At 37.5% G+C, this 21961-nt stretch overlaps 2 protein-coding genes across 2 annotated transcripts in view; both read left to right on the top strand.

The window, feature by feature from the left end:
- Positions 1 to 63: 63 nt before the first annotated feature.
- Positions 64 to 2535, top strand: LOC133516964 (uncharacterized). The gene is made up of 3 exons (XM_061850038.1): positions 64 to 1820; positions 2085 to 2305; positions 2433 to 2535. Exons 1-3 carry the CDS (start codon positions 206 to 208, stop codon positions 2511 to 2513), a joined length of 1917 nt encoding a protein of 638 aa, XP_061706022.1. The 5' UTR covers positions 64 to 205; the 3' UTR covers positions 2514 to 2535.
- Positions 2536 to 6525: 3990 nt separating this feature from the next.
- The window catches only part of LOC133516952 (chromatin-remodeling complex ATPase chain Iswi), a 21091-nt gene continuing 5655 nt past the window's right edge, over positions 6526 to 21961 (top strand). Inside the window, exons 1-13 of the mRNA XM_061850022.1 lie at positions 6526 to 6754; positions 6853 to 7076; positions 7268 to 7525; positions 7663 to 7786; positions 10736 to 11023; positions 11843 to 12056; positions 12301 to 12572; positions 14465 to 14692; positions 15881 to 16126; positions 16436 to 16541; positions 18998 to 19143; positions 20343 to 20449; positions 20862 to 20995. Of these exons, the coding sequence (XP_061706006.1) occupies positions 6704 to 6754; positions 6853 to 7076; positions 7268 to 7525; positions 7663 to 7786; positions 10736 to 11023; positions 11843 to 12056; positions 12301 to 12572; positions 14465 to 14692; positions 15881 to 16126; positions 16436 to 16541; positions 18998 to 19143; positions 20343 to 20449; positions 20862 to 20995 (2398 nt within the window). The 5' untranslated portion in view covers positions 6526 to 6703. The remainder of the gene's footprint in view (positions 6755 to 6852; positions 7077 to 7267; positions 7526 to 7662; positions 7787 to 10735; positions 11024 to 11842; positions 12057 to 12300; positions 12573 to 14464; positions 14693 to 15880; positions 16127 to 16435; positions 16542 to 18997; positions 19144 to 20342; positions 20450 to 20861; positions 20996 to 21961) is intronic.

Here is a 21961-nt window from a genome sequence, read left to right as displayed (position 1 = left end):
TAAATATCTCAAACATTTGATTTGACATCTGTCAATGTCAGTGTGATTGACACTGACAATCTACTCACGCGGAAGGGACGAATTTAACAACTTCAACAAGAGCAAATATATAATTTATGTGGAATTCATAGAATGTTGTTTGTACTTTTCTGCTAAACAGACATGAAAAGATATTAGACTAGTAGTTTAAAGTAAAAAAACCACAATGAATTCCGTTTGTAAACTTGCACGAACCTTAAAGTACATACAATGTCTGAATCCGGTGTCACGAACGATTCGAAATAGTTTAAGAAATGATAAGAAACAGGTGCACACTTCTAAAATCATGGGAATTAAAATGTTTATGGAGCACGAAAACCTATATGCGTATAGCATAATGGAAAACAATGGATACGCAGCAAAATTAAAATCAGAAGTTGAAACAGTGCCAGTAGCAAAAGATCAATTTAATCATTTGATTCAGCAAGATTGGTGTAAAAAGTCTCCCCAGGAACTTTTCGCTCTCTTGCCCACTCTGGGAACATATTCCTCGGAACATGGTTTATGCATATCCAATAAAATATTTGATAGTTTCATAGATAACCTAACTGACAATATTAAGCATGCCACTGACGAGGAATTGAAAGGATTATTCCATTCACTAGTAAAATGGCCAGAAACGGAATCTATCAGAACTAGGAACTTCATAGAAGTATGGGCAGCTCTTGATGACGAGTGTTTGAAGAGGCATAGAGATTGGTCTGTTGATCAAATGCTCGTTTTTTTGTCTTTATTTTATTTATCAAATATAACAAGAGCAAGTGACTATTGTACAAAAAGTTTACAAAGGATTACAAACAAGGTGCAGCAGTTAACCCCACAACAGATGGTTCAAACTATGTTCTTTATAAGTGCAAATCGTAAATCACCTCATGATATGCACAACTTAGAAGTACATTTGGAAAATAATTTTTCAAAGTTCTCAATAGATGAACTGGCCATTATGTCGATGGGGTTTTTCAAAAGTAAAACCCCTATAAGAAGTATAGCAATGATAGAAAAAATAATAGACAAAATTATAGTACAATCTTCTGATGTGCATGAAGTATCACTAGCAGCTCTTCTGAAGGTGATTCGTTATTCAATGAAATCTGATGAGAACAATAAAATATATGAGTTGCTGGAAGCTCTGCAGCATGAAACTGCCAGACTATCTGTGATGTGCAAAGTGCACATTGCTTTAGTTGGTACTGCAACACTCACACTGCACAAACAATGTTTAACTAAAATTGCAGAATCAGTTCTAAATTCTATGTCAGAAGCAAGAATAAAGGATTTAGAAAGACTGATTTTCACCTTTGGTACATTTAACCACAGGCCTGACACAAAGGAGTGCTTTTTTAAAAAGGTTGTGAATGAATTAAGAAAAATGGAGCGTGGGGCAGAGGTAGACAGATTTGGCAGATCATTTGCTTGTACTATTTCATTTCTAGGAATGCTCAACATTTACCCAGTTGACCTCATGGATAAAGTGTTAAGTCCAGAATTTCTATTAAATACTTATGGAAAGTATTGTCACAATTATGGCAAAGAAATTTTAACAATCCAGAATGCAAGGGACATTCATTGTATGAATGAAACACGAATGAATTCTCTAACTACCAAACAAATAACGATTTTAGCAAAAAAATTCACAGATTACTGTCCAAGTGAAAACTTTCCTAAGCAGTACAATGTCTCGGAAAAGCTGTTCTTGGATGTCATGAGGATACTGAAAGAGAAAAGAGGTGGTGATGGTTATGTCATTGGCGATCATGTTTTGACCCATCATCAAAGAGGAGGTAAGGGACTTATTATATGCTAAATACATTCTCAATTATGTTATTTTCAAAAAGTACCATGTCAGTTGTCATCAAATTAGAAAACATTTCTTATTCTTATTACCTTTAAACCCTTTCTCTGAAACATAATCAATTGCATTCTGAGTTTAGAATAAAAGAAATGGCTGCACTTTGTGACAATAATATCCTGAGGAATTGCAGGGTATCAATTACGAGAGCCATATTTAAGTTGTGTATAAAATATTTCTGTTTCTAATCTTTCAGATATAATAATTTGCGATAGTCATGATGGCACACCATTGCCAATTGCAAATGCTTTCAGTACTGCAAGCTTTGGCATTTTGCGGAAACCCCCAGATAACAATAGGTGGACAGTTATTGTTATCGCTGGAAGAAACGGTGAAATAAAAAATACTGGCTCACCAACTGGGCCATTCCTTTCTAAACTTAGAGATCTCCATGCCCTTGGTTATTATGCTACATTGGTAATTCTGATTAATTATGTTAATCTGATTTTGTTGCCTCTTCATTTAACTTTTAGTCTAAGATTCGTTTGTATTAGTTTGCCTGTCACATGCATGTGGTGTTTAATTTTTTTTTTATTATTTACAGGTGTCTTGGAAGAAATATTCTAAACTACAGTCAACAAAAGAAAAGAATGATTATTTACATGAATTAATCAAAAATGCTTAAAAATAATAAAGTTTGCGACTAACTAGGTATATCAATTATCATTTTACATGAAATGGCTATCCATTTCATAGGTATGTACCTAAAGTATGGAACCCAGTGACATATATCTAATAATGGAACCCTAATAAGAGATCACCCCTACAAATAAGTAATTTCCCTCTCAGCAGAAAGTGTCAGGCCTGAATCTCCTGAAAGATGTTATAAAGAATTGTCAAACACTTTGCAGGAAAGCCGGTTAAAGCGCTTATTAGATCCACACTTGCGAAGGATCCGATGCAAGGGTAGTTTAGTTGTTTCACGAAGTAACAGCACATCGTTAACAAGATTTTAAATTAGTCGAATGAATCAAGACCCGACCAATGATATTATATAACTAGATAGACACAAATACTTCCATATTTATTTCTATACCTACGAAGATTTGCTATTTGTGATTGATTTTTCGCATTCCATTCATTTGTCATACTCGTTAAACATAAGCTTGTCTCTTTCGGTGATCTTCACTAAAAATTAACATTAAATGTATAATGAATACTATATGATATACCGAATAAAATAACTCAATTATTGCGGAAAACATATTTTAATTGGTTTTGGCCGATGTATCATGGATTTCCAGCGTTGATTACATATTGTGATATCGAACTCACAAAAACATAGTAGTTGATAAAAATATATGAAGTTGACTTATAATGGTTATCTGTTCATTTTAGGTAGACCTAAAAAATAATCCTTTTAAGTAAAATTAAAATTGCAAAATGTGCCTCATAGATGGTAGGATGTAGGATCAACTAGATGTGCTATACGCGTGCGCCCGTAAAGTGCCAATTACATCCACACTTTATCAGGCCAGATATCAGATCCAATTTCGGGCCCGAGAAATAATATTTTTCCGTTTCACCAAATATGACAAATATCACCACATCGTTTACAATATTTTAAACGTAAAAAAAATGGTTCATACCTATGCAAAAATATCAACCGTTAAACATTTTTGGTAATTAGAGACAAAGTATTTTTTACAAATATTGTTAAGAATGTGCTGATATTCCGTGAAATGAAAACGCTTATCAGGCCCGAAATCGGGACTGATTTGGGGCCAAATATCGGGAAGTGTGGATGTATTTGGCGCTTAAGGGACAGGACATGTACGCAATGCGCCACTTGACAACATACTAAAAACAACCTACGTAATTTGAATAGAATAGAAATCTTTATTGCGAAACCATGGTACATAATAGTTGTTATATTAGAGTGTGAAAACACATGGCACCCTGTTAGGGCATTGCAAATAATCTTACATCTAGGTATTCTAGTTTCTGAACGGTAGGACTAGTATATATCATATAATGTTCTTAATTCAATATAAACAACATTGTCTAAACTTATTAAAGAATTAACTAAAAATTAAATAGTCGTACCTAAATTAATATTTCGGTAGGGAATAAAAAAAATAAACTGTGACAAGGACAAACAATCATAGCGCTGCTACTTAACTTACTTAACCCCACCGTAAATTTTAGTATGGCTTATGGTGGGCAACAAATAACCCGACCAAATTACGTAGGTTGTTTTTTTTATATTGTCAGGAATGTTAAAACGTCTTTTTAACTTGACATATTGCGTATGTCCTGTCCCTTACGGGCGCACGCGTATAGCACATCTAGTTGATCCCACTATCTATGCTTTTCGACGACCAGTGACAATGACATTCATTACCAGCGTTGCCAGATGGTCACAAAAGTCACATTTTTCGTGACTTTTCGCCTTCTTGTGTGACATGTGCGTGACTTACGATTATGAGGCAATTTTTGTGACTTTTTAAGCTAGCCGATTTTTGGATAAGTTTAGTTTTGCAATTCGTATTATTTAAGATCACACCCAAGTTTACTAGCCCTTGAACCCGTGTCCAGACAAGACAATTTTTCGCCAATCTGATGAAATTGTCCGATCTAATCAGGGCTATAACCGCGAAAATCAAAGTTCGTTAATTGCAGCCATTTTTCTCTGTCACTCTAATTAAGTCTTAATGATTTTGGTTGTCGCGGCAGGCCCCAGGCCGTGCGGACGCAAATGCCAATTTGGCTGCCAAATTCAACCACCGATTATTACCGATAAAATGGAGGTGTGGACGTAAGAATACAAATTGGTGACGCTAGTTTTTGAGCATTTTTGAAGTGAAAACTTCTTTAGCGGCGCTGTGCACTTTTTGTGATGGGGAAAAAAATGTTAAACTCGCGTCAGGTCACGTGACCGACAGATTCGTCAGATTGAAAATTCGTAAGATGGACACGTGACCTGATCGAAAAACTGTTACAATGTCATTGAAGCCAGTAGACCGCCGGCGCAACTTAAATATTAACGTTGTGCATTTTTAAGTTAAATAATTGTAATAGTTCTGAAGTGTTAAATTTTTGAATTGATAAATGTAATATAAATTGTCATGTTTGTGTACGACAGCGCAATAAATGAATATTGTTTTTTTACCACATAAATGATTGTACTTTTATACTGATAATTAAAGCAATTCGTGCAAAATTATTCCCTAACCATTCCAAAATATCAAAAATGCACAACGCTATTATTCAAGTTTTCACTTCTGCCGGCACTTCCGGAGTACCCGTTGTTTTTTTATTTTACAACGCTCGAATCTTCCTCGCATTGTCCCGGCATTTTGCCACGGCTCATGGGAGCCTGGGGCCCGCTTGGGGAGCTGGGGACAACTAATCTCAAGATTTGGCGTAGGCACTAGTTTTTACGAAAGCGACTGCCATCTGATCTTTCAATCCAGAGGGTAAACTAGGCCTTGGTAGGATTAGTCCGGTTTCCTCACGATGTTTTCCGTCACTGAAAAGCGACTGGTAAATATTAAATGATATTTCGTACATAAGTTCCGAAAAACTCATTGGTACGAGCCGGGGTTTGAACCCGCGACCTCCGGATTGCAAGTCGCACGCTCTTACCGCTAGGCCACCAGCGCTTTTTAGGGTTCCGTAGCCAAATGGCAAAAACGTCATAAAATTTAAACAAAACAAACATTAAATATCTATGGATAGGTCTTCAAAAATAATATTGAAGTTTCAAATATCATTTTTTTTCTAAACTGAATAGTTTGCGCGAGAGACTTCCAAACTGGTAAAATGTGTGTCTCCCCCCTGTAACTTCTAAAATAAGAGAATGATAAAACTAAAAAAAATATATGATGTACATTACCATGCAAACTTCCACCGCAAATTGGTTTGAATGAGATCTAGTAAGTAGTTTTTTTTTAATACGTCATAAATGGTAGGGAACCCTTCATGGACGAGTCCGACTCGCACTTGGCCGCTTTTTTTTCAAATATCACCACGTATCGTTTTACAGCGCTCAAATATCACCATAAAACTAACATTGAAGTATGATGCCAGGTTATTTTCTGATCGAATCGGTCGATTTGATCATCCCGTCTGGGTGCCTCCATTATATGGGTGTTTACTATACTATAAAAACCGGTTAAAGTGCCAATTACATCCAAACTTTATCAGGACCCGATTTCGGGCCCGAAAAAGAATATTTTTCCTTTTCACTAAATATTAGCACATCATTTACAATATTTGAAATGTAAAAAAATGGTTCATATGCAAAAATATCACACATTGAACATTTTTGGCAATTAGAGACAAATTATTTTTAACATTTCAAATATTGTTAACGATGTGCTGATATTCCGTGAAACGAAAACGATTATCATGCCCGAAATCGGGACTGATTTCGGACCCGAAATCGGGAACAGGAATGTAATTGGCGCTTAAGTGCAAGTCAGACTCGCCCACGAAGGGTGGGCAGCCTGGTGACAGACAGATAGATAGACTGACAGTGGAGTATTAGTAAGTTTTTACGTTTACGGTACGTTTTTACCCTTTGGGTACGGAATCCTAAAAATGTGACTTAAGCAGCAAAAATGTGACTTTTAGGGAAACGAAACGTAACTTATGACTCCAGAGCCCTGGCAACACTGTTCATTACCCGCTTTTTCGCGGCATTGCGGCACGGTTGTGGTTTGTGGTGTGGTCTCTTGTCTCGTCTGTGACTGTGACCGGCGCAGGTACAACGACGTTTGTATCGTGTACATAATGCTAATTGTTTTCACGAATTTAGTGTTATGAATAATTCGTGATTTAGTTCTTATTTAATTATTCAATTCTGGCACCATGTCACAAACCGAAGAACCCATGGAAGTAGCAGATGTTGGGGAGAATTCCGTAAGCATTTTTTTAAGTTTTATGTGCTGACATCAATTTTTTAATCATTATTTCGTGTTCTTGCTTTATTAAGTTTTGTAAATGAATTCTTACCGTAGAATGGCTCTTCAAGCGACACCACTTCGTCGAGAGGTAAAGAAGGCGACTTCGAAAGTAAGATTGAAACTGACCGTTCAAAGCGATTCGACTTTTTGTTGAAACAAACTGAAATTTTCTCGCATTTTATGACAAACACACCAAAATCTGGAAGCAGTCCTCCAAAAGCGAAAGCAGGAAGACCAAAGAAAAACAAAGATCTTGATACGTCTGGGTCTGCCGGCGAGTAAGTGAACATCCAATTTTAGATTAACATTCATAAATAATGCCATTAGTTAATAAAATCTGCTATGATTTTTCCATTACATTTGTTGCGAAGACAATAAAAGTCCTAACTACAGAGGCACAATAGCTGGAAAATATGGGTTTACAATTAATAAAAGCAAAGTACATTCACTATAATTAAGTTTCTTTCAGTCATCGCCACCGCAAAACAGAACAAGAGGAGGATGAAGAGCTGCTTGCAGAGACTAACACAAAGGTTAAGAGCATCTTTAGATTTGAGTCCTCTCCGCCATACATTAAGAATGGAGAGATGCGAGATTACCAAGTTCGTGGCCTCAATTGGATGATATCACTTTATGAAAACGGAATTAACGGGATTCTTGCCGATGAGATGGGTCTTGGAAAAACTTTACAGACTATATCACTGCTTGGTTATATGAAAAATTTTAAGTAAGTTTCCTTTTAATAACCTTTCAATTTTTATTTTTTGGCAATTTAGTGAACAATAAGCGCAAAAGTAATACTCATCAGGGTAAAGAGAAGAGAGAAAAGTATGGTATAGGTTTAAATTTTCCTATGTATTTTAGAAACATTCCTGGGCCGCATATTGTGATTGTCCCAAAATCAACACTCACAAATTGGATGAATGAGTTCAAGAAATGGTGTCCTTCCTTGAGAGCTGTATGTTTAATTGGAGACCAAGATACAAGGGTAAGGTTTCCACTATTATTTGGTAAATAAACTTTTTTTTTAAATCTACAGTGTAAACTCCATATAACATCACTCGACACTATGATTCACTCACTATAATGTCAACATTTGTTGGCTAGAGTTGGTTTCCTTTATATTAATACATTCACTGCCAGACAAAAAACGGTGCACTACCCCAGAAACCGGTGGTCTATAGCTGCATACAAAACAACCCGCCCAGCTTGTTGTCCGGCATCTGAACAAAGTTCACGAGCACCCACCAGGTGGGTTCCTGGCAGTGAATGTGTTAAGAAGAACAAATTACTCTTTAATATATCTAAGTGACGTGTAGTGACTTTTTGCTTTGCTCACTCTCCATTTCTTAAGATATATGGGGTGTTTAGAAAAAAATATACCCGTTTTGTGCATGCGTTTTCCTTCCCCCAGCACTCCATCTCGGCCGAGGCATGTCTACACTGACCTGTTTGTGTGTGAGGAAATTGCCTCTCGCATATGCTCGCTCTGTGTGGACCCGGATAATCGATAGTGCTTGCGATTCTGAGTAGAAATAATCCAAAATTTGTTGTTTAAAAAAAAGTACTGGGTACACTTTTTTCTCAATGCAATATTAGCTAGACTATATTCCACTCACTCAGGTTAACACAGTCTCAACCGGTTAATCAGTCTGTTAAGAATTTGGTATAATTTATGACTCTAAACTTACTTTTAATGAGTATATAACAACTCTCCCTGCAGAATGTTACAAAAAAATTGGGTTTCATCATCCATCATTCAAAAACCTATAGTAGTTCAGCTACTGTTAATGCTATTTTACATTCCATTTGTTAGAAGTAAGATTGAATCGGGTTCTTTAATCTGGAACCCTCATGAAAAATCCTACACCTTTGAAAAGGTTCAGATAGCTTTTCTCCACTTCTTGTATAAAAAGAAACATATGGGTATTACCCCCTTTTTATAGCCAACCAAATTTTTACGGATATGCTAGGCTTTAACTCTCTTGAGATAAGGCACAATGTTAACTTAATGTCTGCTACATTTTAAATATTAAGAGGAGAATTATTGTCATATTTATTGTATAATTTGATTACCGATAGCTTTATTATTAGTTAATTTTACAGCTGTAATGCTGTAAAATAGTATCTCAATAAATATCAAATTAATTTCTCTCTATACACGTATATACGTATATCAAATTAATTTCTCTCTATAAACTTTCTATATTGTCAAAAAACGTCGGGTTACCACCAAGATGTTACCAGTGGTAACTACTAGGAATTTTTTTCCCACCTTTTACCACTGGTAACTACTGGGAAAAAAAAATCTCAGTAGTTACCACCAAACCAAGTTAGTGGTAACTAGTTGGTGGTTGGTGGCATTTGTAAAAGGTGGGATTTTTTTTCCCAGTAGTTACCACCAAAATTTGGTTAGCATTCAAATACAAAAAGCGGCCAAGTGTGAGTCGGACTTGCCTATGAAGGGTTCCGTACCATTTGACGTATTAAAAATAACTACTTACTAAATCTCGTGATCTCGTTCAAACCAATTTTCGGTGGAGATTTGCATGGTAATGTACATAATATATTTTTTTAGTTTTATGGTTCCCTTATTTTAGAAGTTACAGCGGGGACGACGACACATTTTACCACTTTGGAAGTGTCTCTCGCGCAAACTATTCAGTTTAGAAAAAAATGATATTAGAAACCTCAATATTATTTTTGAAGACCTATCCATAGATACTCCCGACATATGAGTTTTATGAAAAAAAAATTGAGTTTCAGTAGGCTGAGGGTTCCCCATAATTAGAAGTATGGGGAACCCTCAGCATTAATTGTTTTTTTTGTATTTTTGTGTACACACAGAATACATCTACTTACCAAGTTTCAATAGTATAGTTCTTATAGTTTCGGAAAAAAGTGGTTGTGATATACGGACAGACGGACAGACAGACATGACGAATCTATAAGGGTTCCGTTTTTTGCTATTTGGCTACGGAACCCTAAAAAGGAAAAACTTCCCATTACTTAACACTGGTAACACGTTGGTGGTAACTAGTGGGAATAACACAAAACGTCCGGTCCTTTGTGTGTCGCTATATAGAGTTACGGGAGTTTTCAGAAAATAGTGTACCCAATTAGTGTGAGTTAAAGAAATAGGCAAATTTGCATAATCAGTACCTAATTCAAGTAAGTCTTTTTACTATGAAGGGGAAACTTTTTGCGATAAATCAAAAACAGCTAAAACTGATCATGTCCGCTATAGTTTTCATTTAATGTATTTCTTAAGCTCTACTTCCACGATTTTTTTCATATTTTTTGGACCTATGGTTCAAAAGTTAGAGGGGGGACACACATTTTTTTTCTTTCGGAGCGATTATCTCTAAATATATTCACTTTATCAAAAAATGTTTGTTGAAGACCCCTATTAGTTTTGAAAGACCTTTCCAACGATACCCCACACTGTAGGTTTGAAGCAAAAAAAAAAATCACCCCCACTTTACGTGTAGGGAGGTACCCTAAAAAAAAAAATTTTTAGATTTTATTGTACGACTTTGTCGGCTTTATTGATTTATATATCCATGCCGAATTTTAGCTTTCTAGCACTAACGACCACGGAGCAAAGTCTCGGACTGACAGACAGACAGACAGACGGACATGGCGAAACTATAAGGGTTCCTAGTTGACTACGGAACCCTAAAAAGGCAAAAAGGTGATATCCATAAAAATTTTATGCTTAATTTTCGTTACAAAACTGACAGTGATTAACTTTTCTTAACAACTGACGTTAATTACGTACACTATTTTCTGAAATTCCCTTACACTGTACTGCCAAGAAATGTCATATTACGAAATACGAGAAAGTGATTAAGTCCTCCACTGGAGTACTTCAAATATTTATTAATTTAATTTATTTCCTAGTTGGAAGTCTAATTGCCATACAATTATTTTACAGAACACATTCATCCGCGAAACCCTCATGCCAGGCAACTGGGATGTCTGTATCACATCATATGAAATGATTATCAGAGAACGCTCAGTATTCAAAAAGTTCACATGGCGCTACATGGTTATTGATGAAGCTCACAGGATCAAAAACGAGAAGTCAAAGCTGTCTGAGCTGCTCCGGGAATTTAAAAGCATGAACAGACTGCTGTTAACCGGTACTCCCCTACAGAACAATCTTCATGAACTGTGGGCGTTGCTCAACTTCTTGTTGCCGGATGTCTTTAATAGTTCTGATGTAAGTGTGGTTTTTCTTTTGCAACCCATTATGGCCTATTAGTATAACAATTGGCATTCTTTTTTGACTTAGCTACTTCCTAGAGTTTCTAGTAACTTACACTGGTTTAATTTTTCTAGTAATATTAGACGGAAGTTGTTGTGCAATAGATTCAGCTTATCTTATTATATTAGATTAGAAGCATTGGTTGTGTAGTGGTAGCTTCTAAACCGATTTGGGAGTCATTACAATAAGGTTAATGTTAACAATGCGAACTTAAGTGCAGAAATATGTAAATATTATACAGGGAAAATGTTGTCAGGAAACCATATTAAAAACCTAACTTTTCTCTTAGGACAGGATAGCCAAAGTGCATTTTAGGCTCCTTAGGGTACAACTGGGAAAGCGCTAAGATAAGGAAGTGATTCAGGTTATATATCTAGTGTCACTATACAACTGATGGATTCCTGAAAAGTGCACCATTAGGGTGGTCACATGCTCGGCGATACAGAGGGCCTACCAAGAACACCGAAGTTTGCAAATTGCGGGCATTTTTATCTGTCACTCTAATTACGCCTTGATTGGAGTAAAAGAGAAATATGCCCGCAACTTGCGAACTTCGGATTTCGCGGTAGGCTCTCAGATGTGTGTGGCTTCCCATTTATCACTTAACATTTATTACATAGAGAGAGAGAGAGATTATTAAAATAACCTGCGTATTTTAGAGATTATGTGTAGTAAGTAGTAGATTATGTATAAGTAGATGAATGTTCCAGAATTTTATTTCGTATTATCGTGGTATCAATATGAAAAGTTGCATAATAATAACTAATTCCATAGGACTTTGACTCGTGGTTCAACACAAACGCAGCACTTGGTGACAATCAGCTAGTGTCTCGGCTGCATGCTGTACTGAGACCATTCTTGCTCAGACGTCTCAAGTCCGAAGTGGAGAAAAAACTGAAACCTAAGAAGGAACTGAAAGTATACGTGGGTCTGAGCAAAATGCAGAGGGAATGGTACACAAAGGTTTTAATGAAGGATATTGATGTTGGTGAGTTTATTTTGTACAAGTTAGCTGAGCGAGACAAATTGAAATTGTTGTGAGTCATCCTAAAATCAAACTAATTTTACAGTTTAACTCGCGTTTTTAGTCTTGTTTCTTGAATTTTTCAATTATTTGTTGTTTATAATATAAATTTTACAAGTCCTTTACATTATTTATATGTGTCAATTTAATCATTTGTTTGCCTATCTAAAAGACTCACCTTTTTGTTTAAAATTTCATAAATTTCCAGTGAATGGAGCCGGCAAGGTAGAGAAGATGCGACTGCAGAACATCCTGATGCAGCTGCGCAAGTGCTGCAACCACCCGTACCTGTTCGACGGCGCGGAGCCCGGGCCGCCCTACACCACGGACGAGCACCTCGTGTACAACTGCGGCAAGCTCGCCATCCTCGACAAGCTGCTGCCCAAGCTGCAGGAGCAGGATTCCAGGGTGCTCATCTTCTCGCAGATGACCAGGATGTTAGATATACTGGAGGACTATTGCCATTGGAGACAGTATAAGGTAACTTTTTTGGGTACAGTAGGATTTTGCTAATCCGTAACAGCAAAAAAAATATCTTAGGTTATAAAAATTAATGAATCATAGCAAATGTATGAAAGATTTATGTATGTCTTAATATATTACTTTGATGAAACTAAGGGAATAAATTACTAGTAGTAAAAAAACCGGACAAGTACGAGTCGGACTCGCCCACCTTTTTAGTTCTGGTAGCACCGGTTCCGTACTTTTTAGTATTTGTTGTTATAGTGGCAACAGAAATACATCATATAACGTAGGGCAATTTAAGGCAGTTTACTGAAACAGTAATCAACTTATAATGAAGCGAATAAATAATTAACTTATAATTACTTCAACGTTTAATTAATTATTGATTAAGGAACTCTATATTTATACTGTTTTTATTAGTATTTAACGCTAACCAAATATTGGTGGTAACTACTGGGAAAAAAAATCCCACCTTTTCCCACCAACTTGGTTTGGTGGTAACTACTGGGATTTTTTTCCCAGTTGTTGCCAGTGGTAAAAGGTGGGAATAAAAATACCAGTAGTTACCACTGGTAACAACTTGGTGGATACTAGTGGGAATAACCCCCCTAGATCGTGTACTACTTTACAATCTTTAATATTAGATGCGATGTGATCTATACATGTATTTGAGGGATCAGTTAATCTTGTAGGGCGACACCAAACTCAGAAGAGGCGAAGGAGACAAGCTTGATTATAGCACTATTGTATACAATACTTTTTCTATGAGTCGTCAAAAATAATACTTTTTATACTATAAAACATAAACAAGTAGTGAAAATTGGTATCTCAGTAGACAACAATGTAGTGCGTGTAAATACTAGTATATTCTATAGAAGCGCAGCGGCACGTGATTCGTCCAATTTTTATAGTTGACTACAGCGTATCGAAACGAATATTATAGTTGAAAAGTACGCAATTATAGTTTGGTATACGAAATCTTAATTCAACCATTACAGTCGACGAGCAGAAAAAAATAGTTTAAGGTACGATGGGACTGGCGTAATCTTGAAGTTAAAAGCCCCTAAATAAATAAATGAATAAAAAGAAAAGAAATCTAGGGTTAAACGGTGAGTTAGTGGCTAACCCTGGGTGGTGCAAGGGGCCCTAATAATATTAGCTTGTATTTTATTATGCAATAGGCTCCTGGTCGAAATAATTACAGTTTTTCGTTATATCCGAAATGTCAAGAAGGCAAGAAAAAATATTATTAAGCTGCAAATACTACTATACAATCTCCCAGCATTTTCAGTGTAAGGGTCATTTTGCACTAAACCATCTGTGACCATTAAAAAAATTGTTAATTTTCTCAAAAAGGGACGGCATACTAGCCTTTGCCGGTTAAAAAATAGGTCGAGTGCATAGTTTATGGTCAATCAAAAATTAAAAACATTGCATTGCGTAAAAATGTCATCATTTGTTGAGTTCCAAACTTAAAAAAAAGTTTAAATGGCCATATCAAATGGAGGCTAAGATCCTTTAAACAGCCAAATAAATGATCAGTACTTATTATAATGTTGGTACAGCAACTATTTAGCTGTCTGAAATAGGTTGGTGTATTTTCGGCAGAAAAATACACTTATATTTTTTAATAATAAAAAAGTAAAATACAAAGGCGGCAAAGCAAATCTTTTCAATTGATTTTTACTTTTTTCTATGAAAATAAGAACGTTGCTGTTGTAAAATATTTCTATTATATTTATATTTCTTGCACCATTTTTGAGAAAAGCACTATTATATGACTCGGCTGAAAGGCTACTTGCTGGCTTCGGAATCAATTAAACGGACTCCAAACGTCGTCCGTTAAAAACGTATCTTCAGCCAGCAAATAGCTACTTCCGAGCCGTGACAATAATGTATTATTCTAGTACTGCCGCCTGGACGGACAGACGCCGCACGAGGACCGTAACCGGCAGATCGAGGAGTACAACGCGGAGGGCAGCGAGAAGTTCGTGTTTATGCTGTCAACGCGCGCCGGCGGGCTCGGCATCAACCTCACCTCCGCCGACGTCGTCATCATCTACGACTCCGACTGGAACCCGCAGATGGACCTGCAGGCCATGGACAGAGCGCACAGAATTGGCCAGAAGAAGCAGGTAACCACGAATTAATAAACTAATGGATATGAAATGATAGCTTTTTAGTAAGAAACCAGTGTCGCTGAACTCGCACATTCATAGTTCAGTTACAAAATGGCAGGCCTTAATAGCAACTTTCCATTCTAATAGGGTATCGGTTGACATTAATTCTAGAATTGATTGGAATAATATTAAAATCGCTCACATTACTCAGTTACCATACGCGAGTCAAGGGCTAGAAAAAAAGGTATAAGTAAACTGTAGAAAAATATACGTGAGGTCTCCTTATACCATTAAAATTATTTCGATGTTGTAGAAAAAATTGTAGGAAGCTCTATACTGCACATTTATCGGCATCGAAATAACATCGCCTCGCCTCGACACAAACTAAGTGATGCGTTGATAAATCGCAGTAACCGCGCTGCGCTTAAAACTAGTAGTATATATTTATTTAGTAGTAGTAGTAATTATAGATTTTTATGTATTTATAAGTATGTATTAATATGTTTATGGATATGTAGTTATTTTTAATTAATTCATCGTATAGTATTTACATAGTTGTTTCCAGGGTTAGCTACGTCTTAAAAGTCTTGCAGTCATGTACATATTATTTTAGTTTGACTGCAATTTCCTGTGTATCTCTCTCAGTTGCTTAAAAGTTGGCTGTTAGAAATCCGTAAAGGGGATAAGTTCGCCTTTGTACACATTTACTGTGTTCTTTCTGTGTTATGTACTTGTTTTGTGCTAAGTGTTTACTACTAGTAGTTGTCACCGCGCTTGCAAGTTTACGTCCGCGCCGACGTACGGACGGACGACGCGCGGGTCCTCGCTCGGCGGCGATGTAAGCGACCCCGCCGCAAGCGCGACCAACTCGCTGGTTCGAGTCGCTTCAGTATTGGTTGATGTCCAGTTGACGGCGAGCGGATGAATTAGGTCGGCGTCAACCTTTAATCCTTACAACTACATTTTCACTTTCACGAATTCTTAATGAACAGGCCTTATAATATTTAAACAATGTTTAAAGGTCTTGATGTGTAACAGTGCCCTTGTGGCCTATTTGCTTGAGAATAAAAAGAAATAGTTGAATAATTTAATATATTGAGTTTCAAATTTCCACCTTCAATGGTTTAGGCCAGGAGTTGTCTGTCAATATCCAAGTAACGGTACATTGCAAAAGTAGTATTTCCATTTTGAGAAAATTTCCAGGTGCGAGTGTTCCGTCTCATCACGGAGAACACAGTGGAGGAGAAAATCGTGGAGCGCGCCGAGGTGAAGCTCCGCCTCGACAAACTCGTCATACAGTCCGGCCGCCTGGTCGACCAGAAGAACCAGCTCAACAAGGACGAGATGCTCAACATGATCCGCCACGGCGCCAACCACGTCTTCTCCTCCAAGGACTCGGAGATCACTGATGAGGACATTGACACCATTTTGGCTAAAGGAGAAACTAAGGTAAGTTTGAATAACTTGACAAAATTAAAAGAAACATGAGGTACCAGGCATCAGCCTTCAGCTAGCTCAGGGGTCGGCAAACCAAGGCTCGCAAGCCGCATGCGGCTCTTTCTAGTCAGTCAAAAGATTACTACGTAGAGTTCTAGTCCACGGAAAACAGCATGCGGCTCTTTGACATTCATATAAAACGTGATTTCTACCGGGATTGGCCTTTCTTAAAAGTTTGCCTAACTAATATTCAATGAAATATCTGTTGATTGTTGTTTGGATCTTCACGAATTCGCGACTTCTGAGTAAACTTATTTTCAGACTGAAGAGTTGAAGCAAAAGTTGGAGAGTCTCGGCGAGTCTTCATTAAGGGCTTTCTCCATGGACACTCCGGGCGCCACAACAGATTCTGTTTATCAGTTCGAAGGTGTTGTATAAAATCTTCACTCTTCATAATCAAAATTTGATAACATTGTTAGTTATCCTATAAATCAGAATTTATTTTGTTTCGTGCTTAGTCCCAGGTGTTTAAATTTGCCAGCCAAAGATGGACCTCGAAGCTTTACCTACTTTCAGAATTCATTTTTCATTCTCTGCGCCGACTCGATATCGCGTGCGTAGGACTCGAGGGTTTAGCGTCGGTCGCTCCGAACCGTCCGTCAACGTTCTATGACGCTCGCCAAATTTTATCGTACGAGAAATCTGTCGGCCTGCTGTAACTATATGCTGGAATAATTTGGAAACTAGGCATGAAAATTGAAGTTACATATATCTATGCCCGAAATTAGTTTTCTGTGCTAGAAATCGCAACACAAATTAAATCAAATATCGAATATGATTAGGGATTGCAAACCGGATTGATTTTCAATCCGGCCGGATCCGGCCGGATTTTGGCCATAACCCGGCCGGATCCGGCCGGACCGGATCCGGTTTGGTATAGGGATATTAAAGTTAATTAAATGGCATATTTTTCTAGTTTTTTGCATAATACGTATTCCTAAATCTATAATTTAAGTTAATAAATAACTACTTATCAATAAAATAGAACTTAGCAGTAAAAAGTGTGACACTGTCAATATCACTTTAAAAACAAAATATGAAATCGGTCATATATTATATTTAACCATTCACAAGTGCTCAAATATTCGTTTACAATTGTAAATTTGATTAGTTTCTAAAGCCCGGTAATGGGATGTGGGGGGGAATTGGAACTCCTTGAAAGGACAAGTTTTCGTAACTGTTGTTTGATTGAATTCTTTGTTACGTTGACATCCATTCCAGTAAGAAAATAAGATATTTTACTATTAACCAAAATTATATTAAATTTGCCCTCTTTTTTTCCGAGAAAGTAGGAGACTGTATTATTTAAAAAATTAACTTTTTCTTAATTTACAGATAAAGATAGTTTATTATTCAAGTAGGCATATTACAATGCGCTTATGAAACAGAAAACTATATTGTTAAAATTATAGGGAATGGAGCACGACACGTCGATCTCATGCGAAAAATAATAGAGTGTAGGATTGAAATCCATCGCGGAAAGAGACTCTCTAAGAATAGTTACATGGATCAAATAAAAAATTGGCTAGACGTAGAGTAGCATGTACCAGGAGATGAAGGAAATTGCATAAGATTGGATGAAATTATAAATACAAAAGATTCTCTCGTAAAGAATAGAAAATAACCAATATTTCATATATAAGTATATGTATAAATATCCGAGCAAAATATCTGAAAAAAAAAAACTGAGCAAACTAAAGATTATCAATGTTATCATATATTCATTCACACATAATATATCACATATTGATTAGCCCAACTCTAGTCGGTTGAGTACCGCCGACTTAATCCTGCTCATTTGTTTACTTTTAATCTCCTATCACAACATTAACCTTCTCTTTATAATAAATTACAAATGCCTTCCATAGCATCTCCATTCTTTTATTTTTCCTTCTATAACAGTATTTGTGTAATCGTCATATCGTGCCACCAACATGAAAGGCAGCTTCTGTTCCCAGTCATCGTCATATATATTTTTATTTAACTAAATTTAAACTTTTTCATTCGTTTTACGCTGTTTAACTTCATACTTCTCATCCGTCGCCTTTTCCTTATCTAAAACGCACAGTGCGTGCTGTATTTAGGCGTTTCTTTTATTTTACCGGATCCGGCCCGGATCCGGCGATTTTTACCGGATCCGGTAGCTCCTGAAAAGTGCCGGATCCGGCCGGATTACCGGATCCGCCGGACCGGATTGCAATCCCTAAATATGATGTATGTAAATCTTCTACTTGTTATATTTTCTTTGTATTACAAATTCTAGCAACGAAAACTCATTTCAGGCATAGATAATGTTGGTTCAATATTCGTATTTTATGAAATGAGAGCGTGACTAGTAGTGTGGCGGCGGGTCTGAAGGCGACCAGACGTGTATACAGGGCGTCCCAAGATTATGGGACATCGAGGGAAAGTACCTTAAACATCGTAGATAGGATATTTTGCTGAAAGAAGACTACGTTATTTTAAAAGTCAGTAATTCTGCATTTAAAGATTTTCTAAGAATTACTTGGTTCGTCTAGGAATCGAATCGACTTAAATGTGAAAAAAAATTACCCTTATTTTTATGATGCCATTCGAAAGAATGGACAAAAAATAATAATTCTTCTTAAGTAACATGGTATTTTAAAAGAAAGGAACAACGTCGAATTTTAAGAAAATTATTAAGTCGGTTCGATTCCCAGATAATTCTTAGAACATGCAGAATTACTGACTTAAAAATAACATAAAGTCTTTCAGCAAAATATCCTATCTACGATATTGAAGGTACTCTCCCTTGATGTCCATGGTGTTGACACGCCCTGTAAAGTGCCGCGCGGTGTGCAGGCGAGGACTACCGCGAGAAGCAGAAGGTGCTGCCGATGGGCAGCTGGATCGAGCCGCCCAAGCGCGAGCGCAAGGCCAACTACGCCGTGGACGCCTACTTCCGCGAGGCGCTGCGCGTGTCCGAGCCCAAGGCGCCCAAGGTGCAGGTGAGTGCGCCGCGCCAACAATATCATTGTCGCTGTACTCGGCCGAACCGATTTGTCACTATAAAACCGGCCAAGAGCATGTCGGGCCACGCTCAGTGTAGGGTTCCGTAGTTACTCTTCCGTCACAATAAGCTAAACTGGAGCTTAAAGTATAGTAAATTGTTAACCAAGGGATGAAACGGTACCTTTCACGCGAGTTAAAGAAATAGGCAAATTTGCATAATCAGTACCTAATTAAAGTAAGTCTTTTTACTATGAAGGGGAAACTTTTTGCGATAAATCAAAAACAGCTAAAACTGATCATGTCCGCTATAGTTTTCATTTAATGTATTTCTTAAGCTCTACTTCCACGATTTTTTTCATATTTTTTGGACCTATGGTTCAAAAGTTAGAGGGGGGACACATTTTTTTTCTTTCGGAGCGATTATCTCTAAATATATTCACTTTATCAAAAAATGTTTGTTGAACACCCCTATTAGTTTTGAAAGACCTTTCCAACGATACCCCACACTGTAGGGTTGAAGCAAAAAAAAAAAAACACCCCCAATTTACGTGTAGGGGAACGTGTAGGGAAGGTACCCTAAAAAAAAAAAGAATTTTGAATTTATTGTACGACTTTGTCGGCTTTATTGATTTATATATCCATGCCAAATTTCAGCTTTCTAGCACTAACGACCACGGAGCAAAGCCTCGGACAGACAGACGGACATGGCGAAACTATAAGGGTTCCTAGTTAACTACGGAACCCTAAAAAGGCGCGAAATTAATAAAATAAACTCACTGTCTCGGGCGAGATTCGAGCTCGCGACTCTGGGATAACAGCTCATTGCTTACATTTCCATCATATCCCTTTTATACGCCTAGCTACGTCTACCGCAAGAGCATTACGCTTCTTGAATGGCTACCGGAGTTCCAAGTCGTATTGCAAATTCACCGGTATCGATCGCGAGTTCGAGACTCGCCCCATACAATGAGTTTTCCACTTTTCCTTTATAAGCATTATGGCATCGTTTGCAGAAGTTTCTGTTTAATACAAACAAAACACTGAAATTACAGTTGGAATGGGTAGATTCTTAATACATTTTAGTTATGTCAATCGAACTATCACAAGGATTTGGTATAAACGTGAAAACTAGTGCCTTTGCGATATGGCCGATGGCACCGCACGCCCTTGGTATATCGGTGTTGCGTGTGTGCAGGCGCCGCGACCGCCGAAGCAGCCGATCGTGCAGGACTTCCAGTTCTTCCCGCCCAGGCTGTTCGAGCTGCTCGACCAGGAGATCTACCACTACAGGAAGACGTTGGGGTAAGTTCCAGCGATATTACTCAATCGACCATGAAGAGGTCATTTCAAGATTCACCTGTATAATTTCATTTTTTTTTATCCAAAGATTATTTAGTCAACTTCTGCGCGAGGCATTAGATATTGGTCCGTAGCCGTATTACATTTATTCTTAATTACAAGGAAAATATTCCAAAAACTTTGCGACTACGGGTATTTTCGTAAAAAAAAGACAACATTTTGACCAAGAATAAATATGTCGCGAAGGATGAGCCAGTGACGCCCTTACCGTAATCGGGTAAAAATAAGAAAAGTTGTTTTCACGCACTCGCAGAAAGCAATAAAGCCTATAATTGTTACCATTTGTTTGAGGGTAAGCCCAAAATGAGCCAAACGGTTTTGCACGAGCTCGGTGAGCCAGAAACGGATGTTGCAGCTACAAGGTGCCGCGCAACCCCGAGCTGGGCGCGGACGCGGCCAAGGTGCAGCGCGAGGAGCAGCGCAAGGTGGACGACGCGGAGGCGCTCGCCGACCACGAGCTGCACGAGAAGGAGCAGCTGCTCACGCAGGGTACGCGGCTGCTGCTCTACTTGTTGCCCGCTCCATACTGCCCGAGGCAGGAAGAAACGAGGCAACACAAGTCTTACTGCTTAGAGTGGCCAATAACTATAGCAGTCACCGTACTCACTTTGACTTATTTCTATAGATTCATTGATTGTATGATGTGTAGTCTCAGAAATAATCACGCCCTTAAGTTTGACGGTTGAAGTTGCGCTGTACGGCGCTATACATATATTATTTGTGGTAACCAGGGCCCGTACTTTTCATGCCGTTGACGCATAAATGACGTAATTTAACATACAGGGAGTTACTACAAATTTAGATAACTTACTTATTGACGGGTATCATAATAAATACTTGTTACGTGAATAAAAGCTTGTTACGCTGTTAAAAACCAAAAATATGTATAATTTCATAAATTAATAATCTATTATTTATTTGTGTGACAATAAAATGAAAGTCAGTTAGACGTTTCTATACAGATTGTCAAGTATATGTATCAGTTACCTAAAGAGGTTGACAAATGATTAATTATTACGAAAATACTAATTGGAATCATACTCTATGTAGCGTGACGTCATTTTTCTGTCAACGGCATGAAATGTACGGGCTCTGGTGGTAACTGAATTGTTGAACGTCAACTTTTTACAAAGCATGACAGCATAATGTACAGATCTATGTACATTAGCTGTCAAATTTGAAGCACAAGTTGTCTTAGACTTGACACATCTAATACAATCTTGCAATGTGTGTATAGGTCTTTTTCAATATTTGTATAGGTGTGCAATTTTGCACATGTGTATGAGGCACACAATAGGACATGTAATGACAGTCCAATTGTGAAATTGGGGTTTTTTAGGGTTCCGTACCCAAAGGGTAAAACGGGACCCTATTACTAAGACTCCGCTGTCCGTCCGTCCGCCTGTCACCAGGCTGTATCTCATGAACCGTGATAGCCGCGTATTTCTGTTGCCG

Source organism: Cydia pomonella, chromosome 4 (genome assembly GCF_033807575.1).
Source record: "Cydia pomonella isolate Wapato2018A chromosome 4, ilCydPomo1, whole genome shotgun sequence".
NCBI lineage: Eukaryota > Metazoa > Arthropoda > Insecta > Lepidoptera > Tortricidae > Cydia > Cydia pomonella.
This window is presented reverse-complemented; position numbering and strand designations above follow the sequence as displayed.

What these genes read in the sequence shown, in the direction of transcription:
- LOC133516964 (XM_061850038.1), top strand. Translation starts at nt 206, where the DNA reads ATGAATTCCGTTTGTAAACTTGCACGAACCTTAAAGTACATACAATGT. An exon ending in GACCCATCATCAAAGAGGAG is followed by an intron (nt 1,821 to 2,084) that starts GTAAGGGACTTA and finishes CTAATCTTTCAG; the next exon opens with ATATAATAATTTGCGATAGT. An exon ending in TTGGTTATTATGCTACATTG is followed by an intron (nt 2,306 to 2,432) that starts GTAATTCTGATT and finishes TATTATTTACAG; the next exon opens with GTGTCTTGGAAGAAATATTC.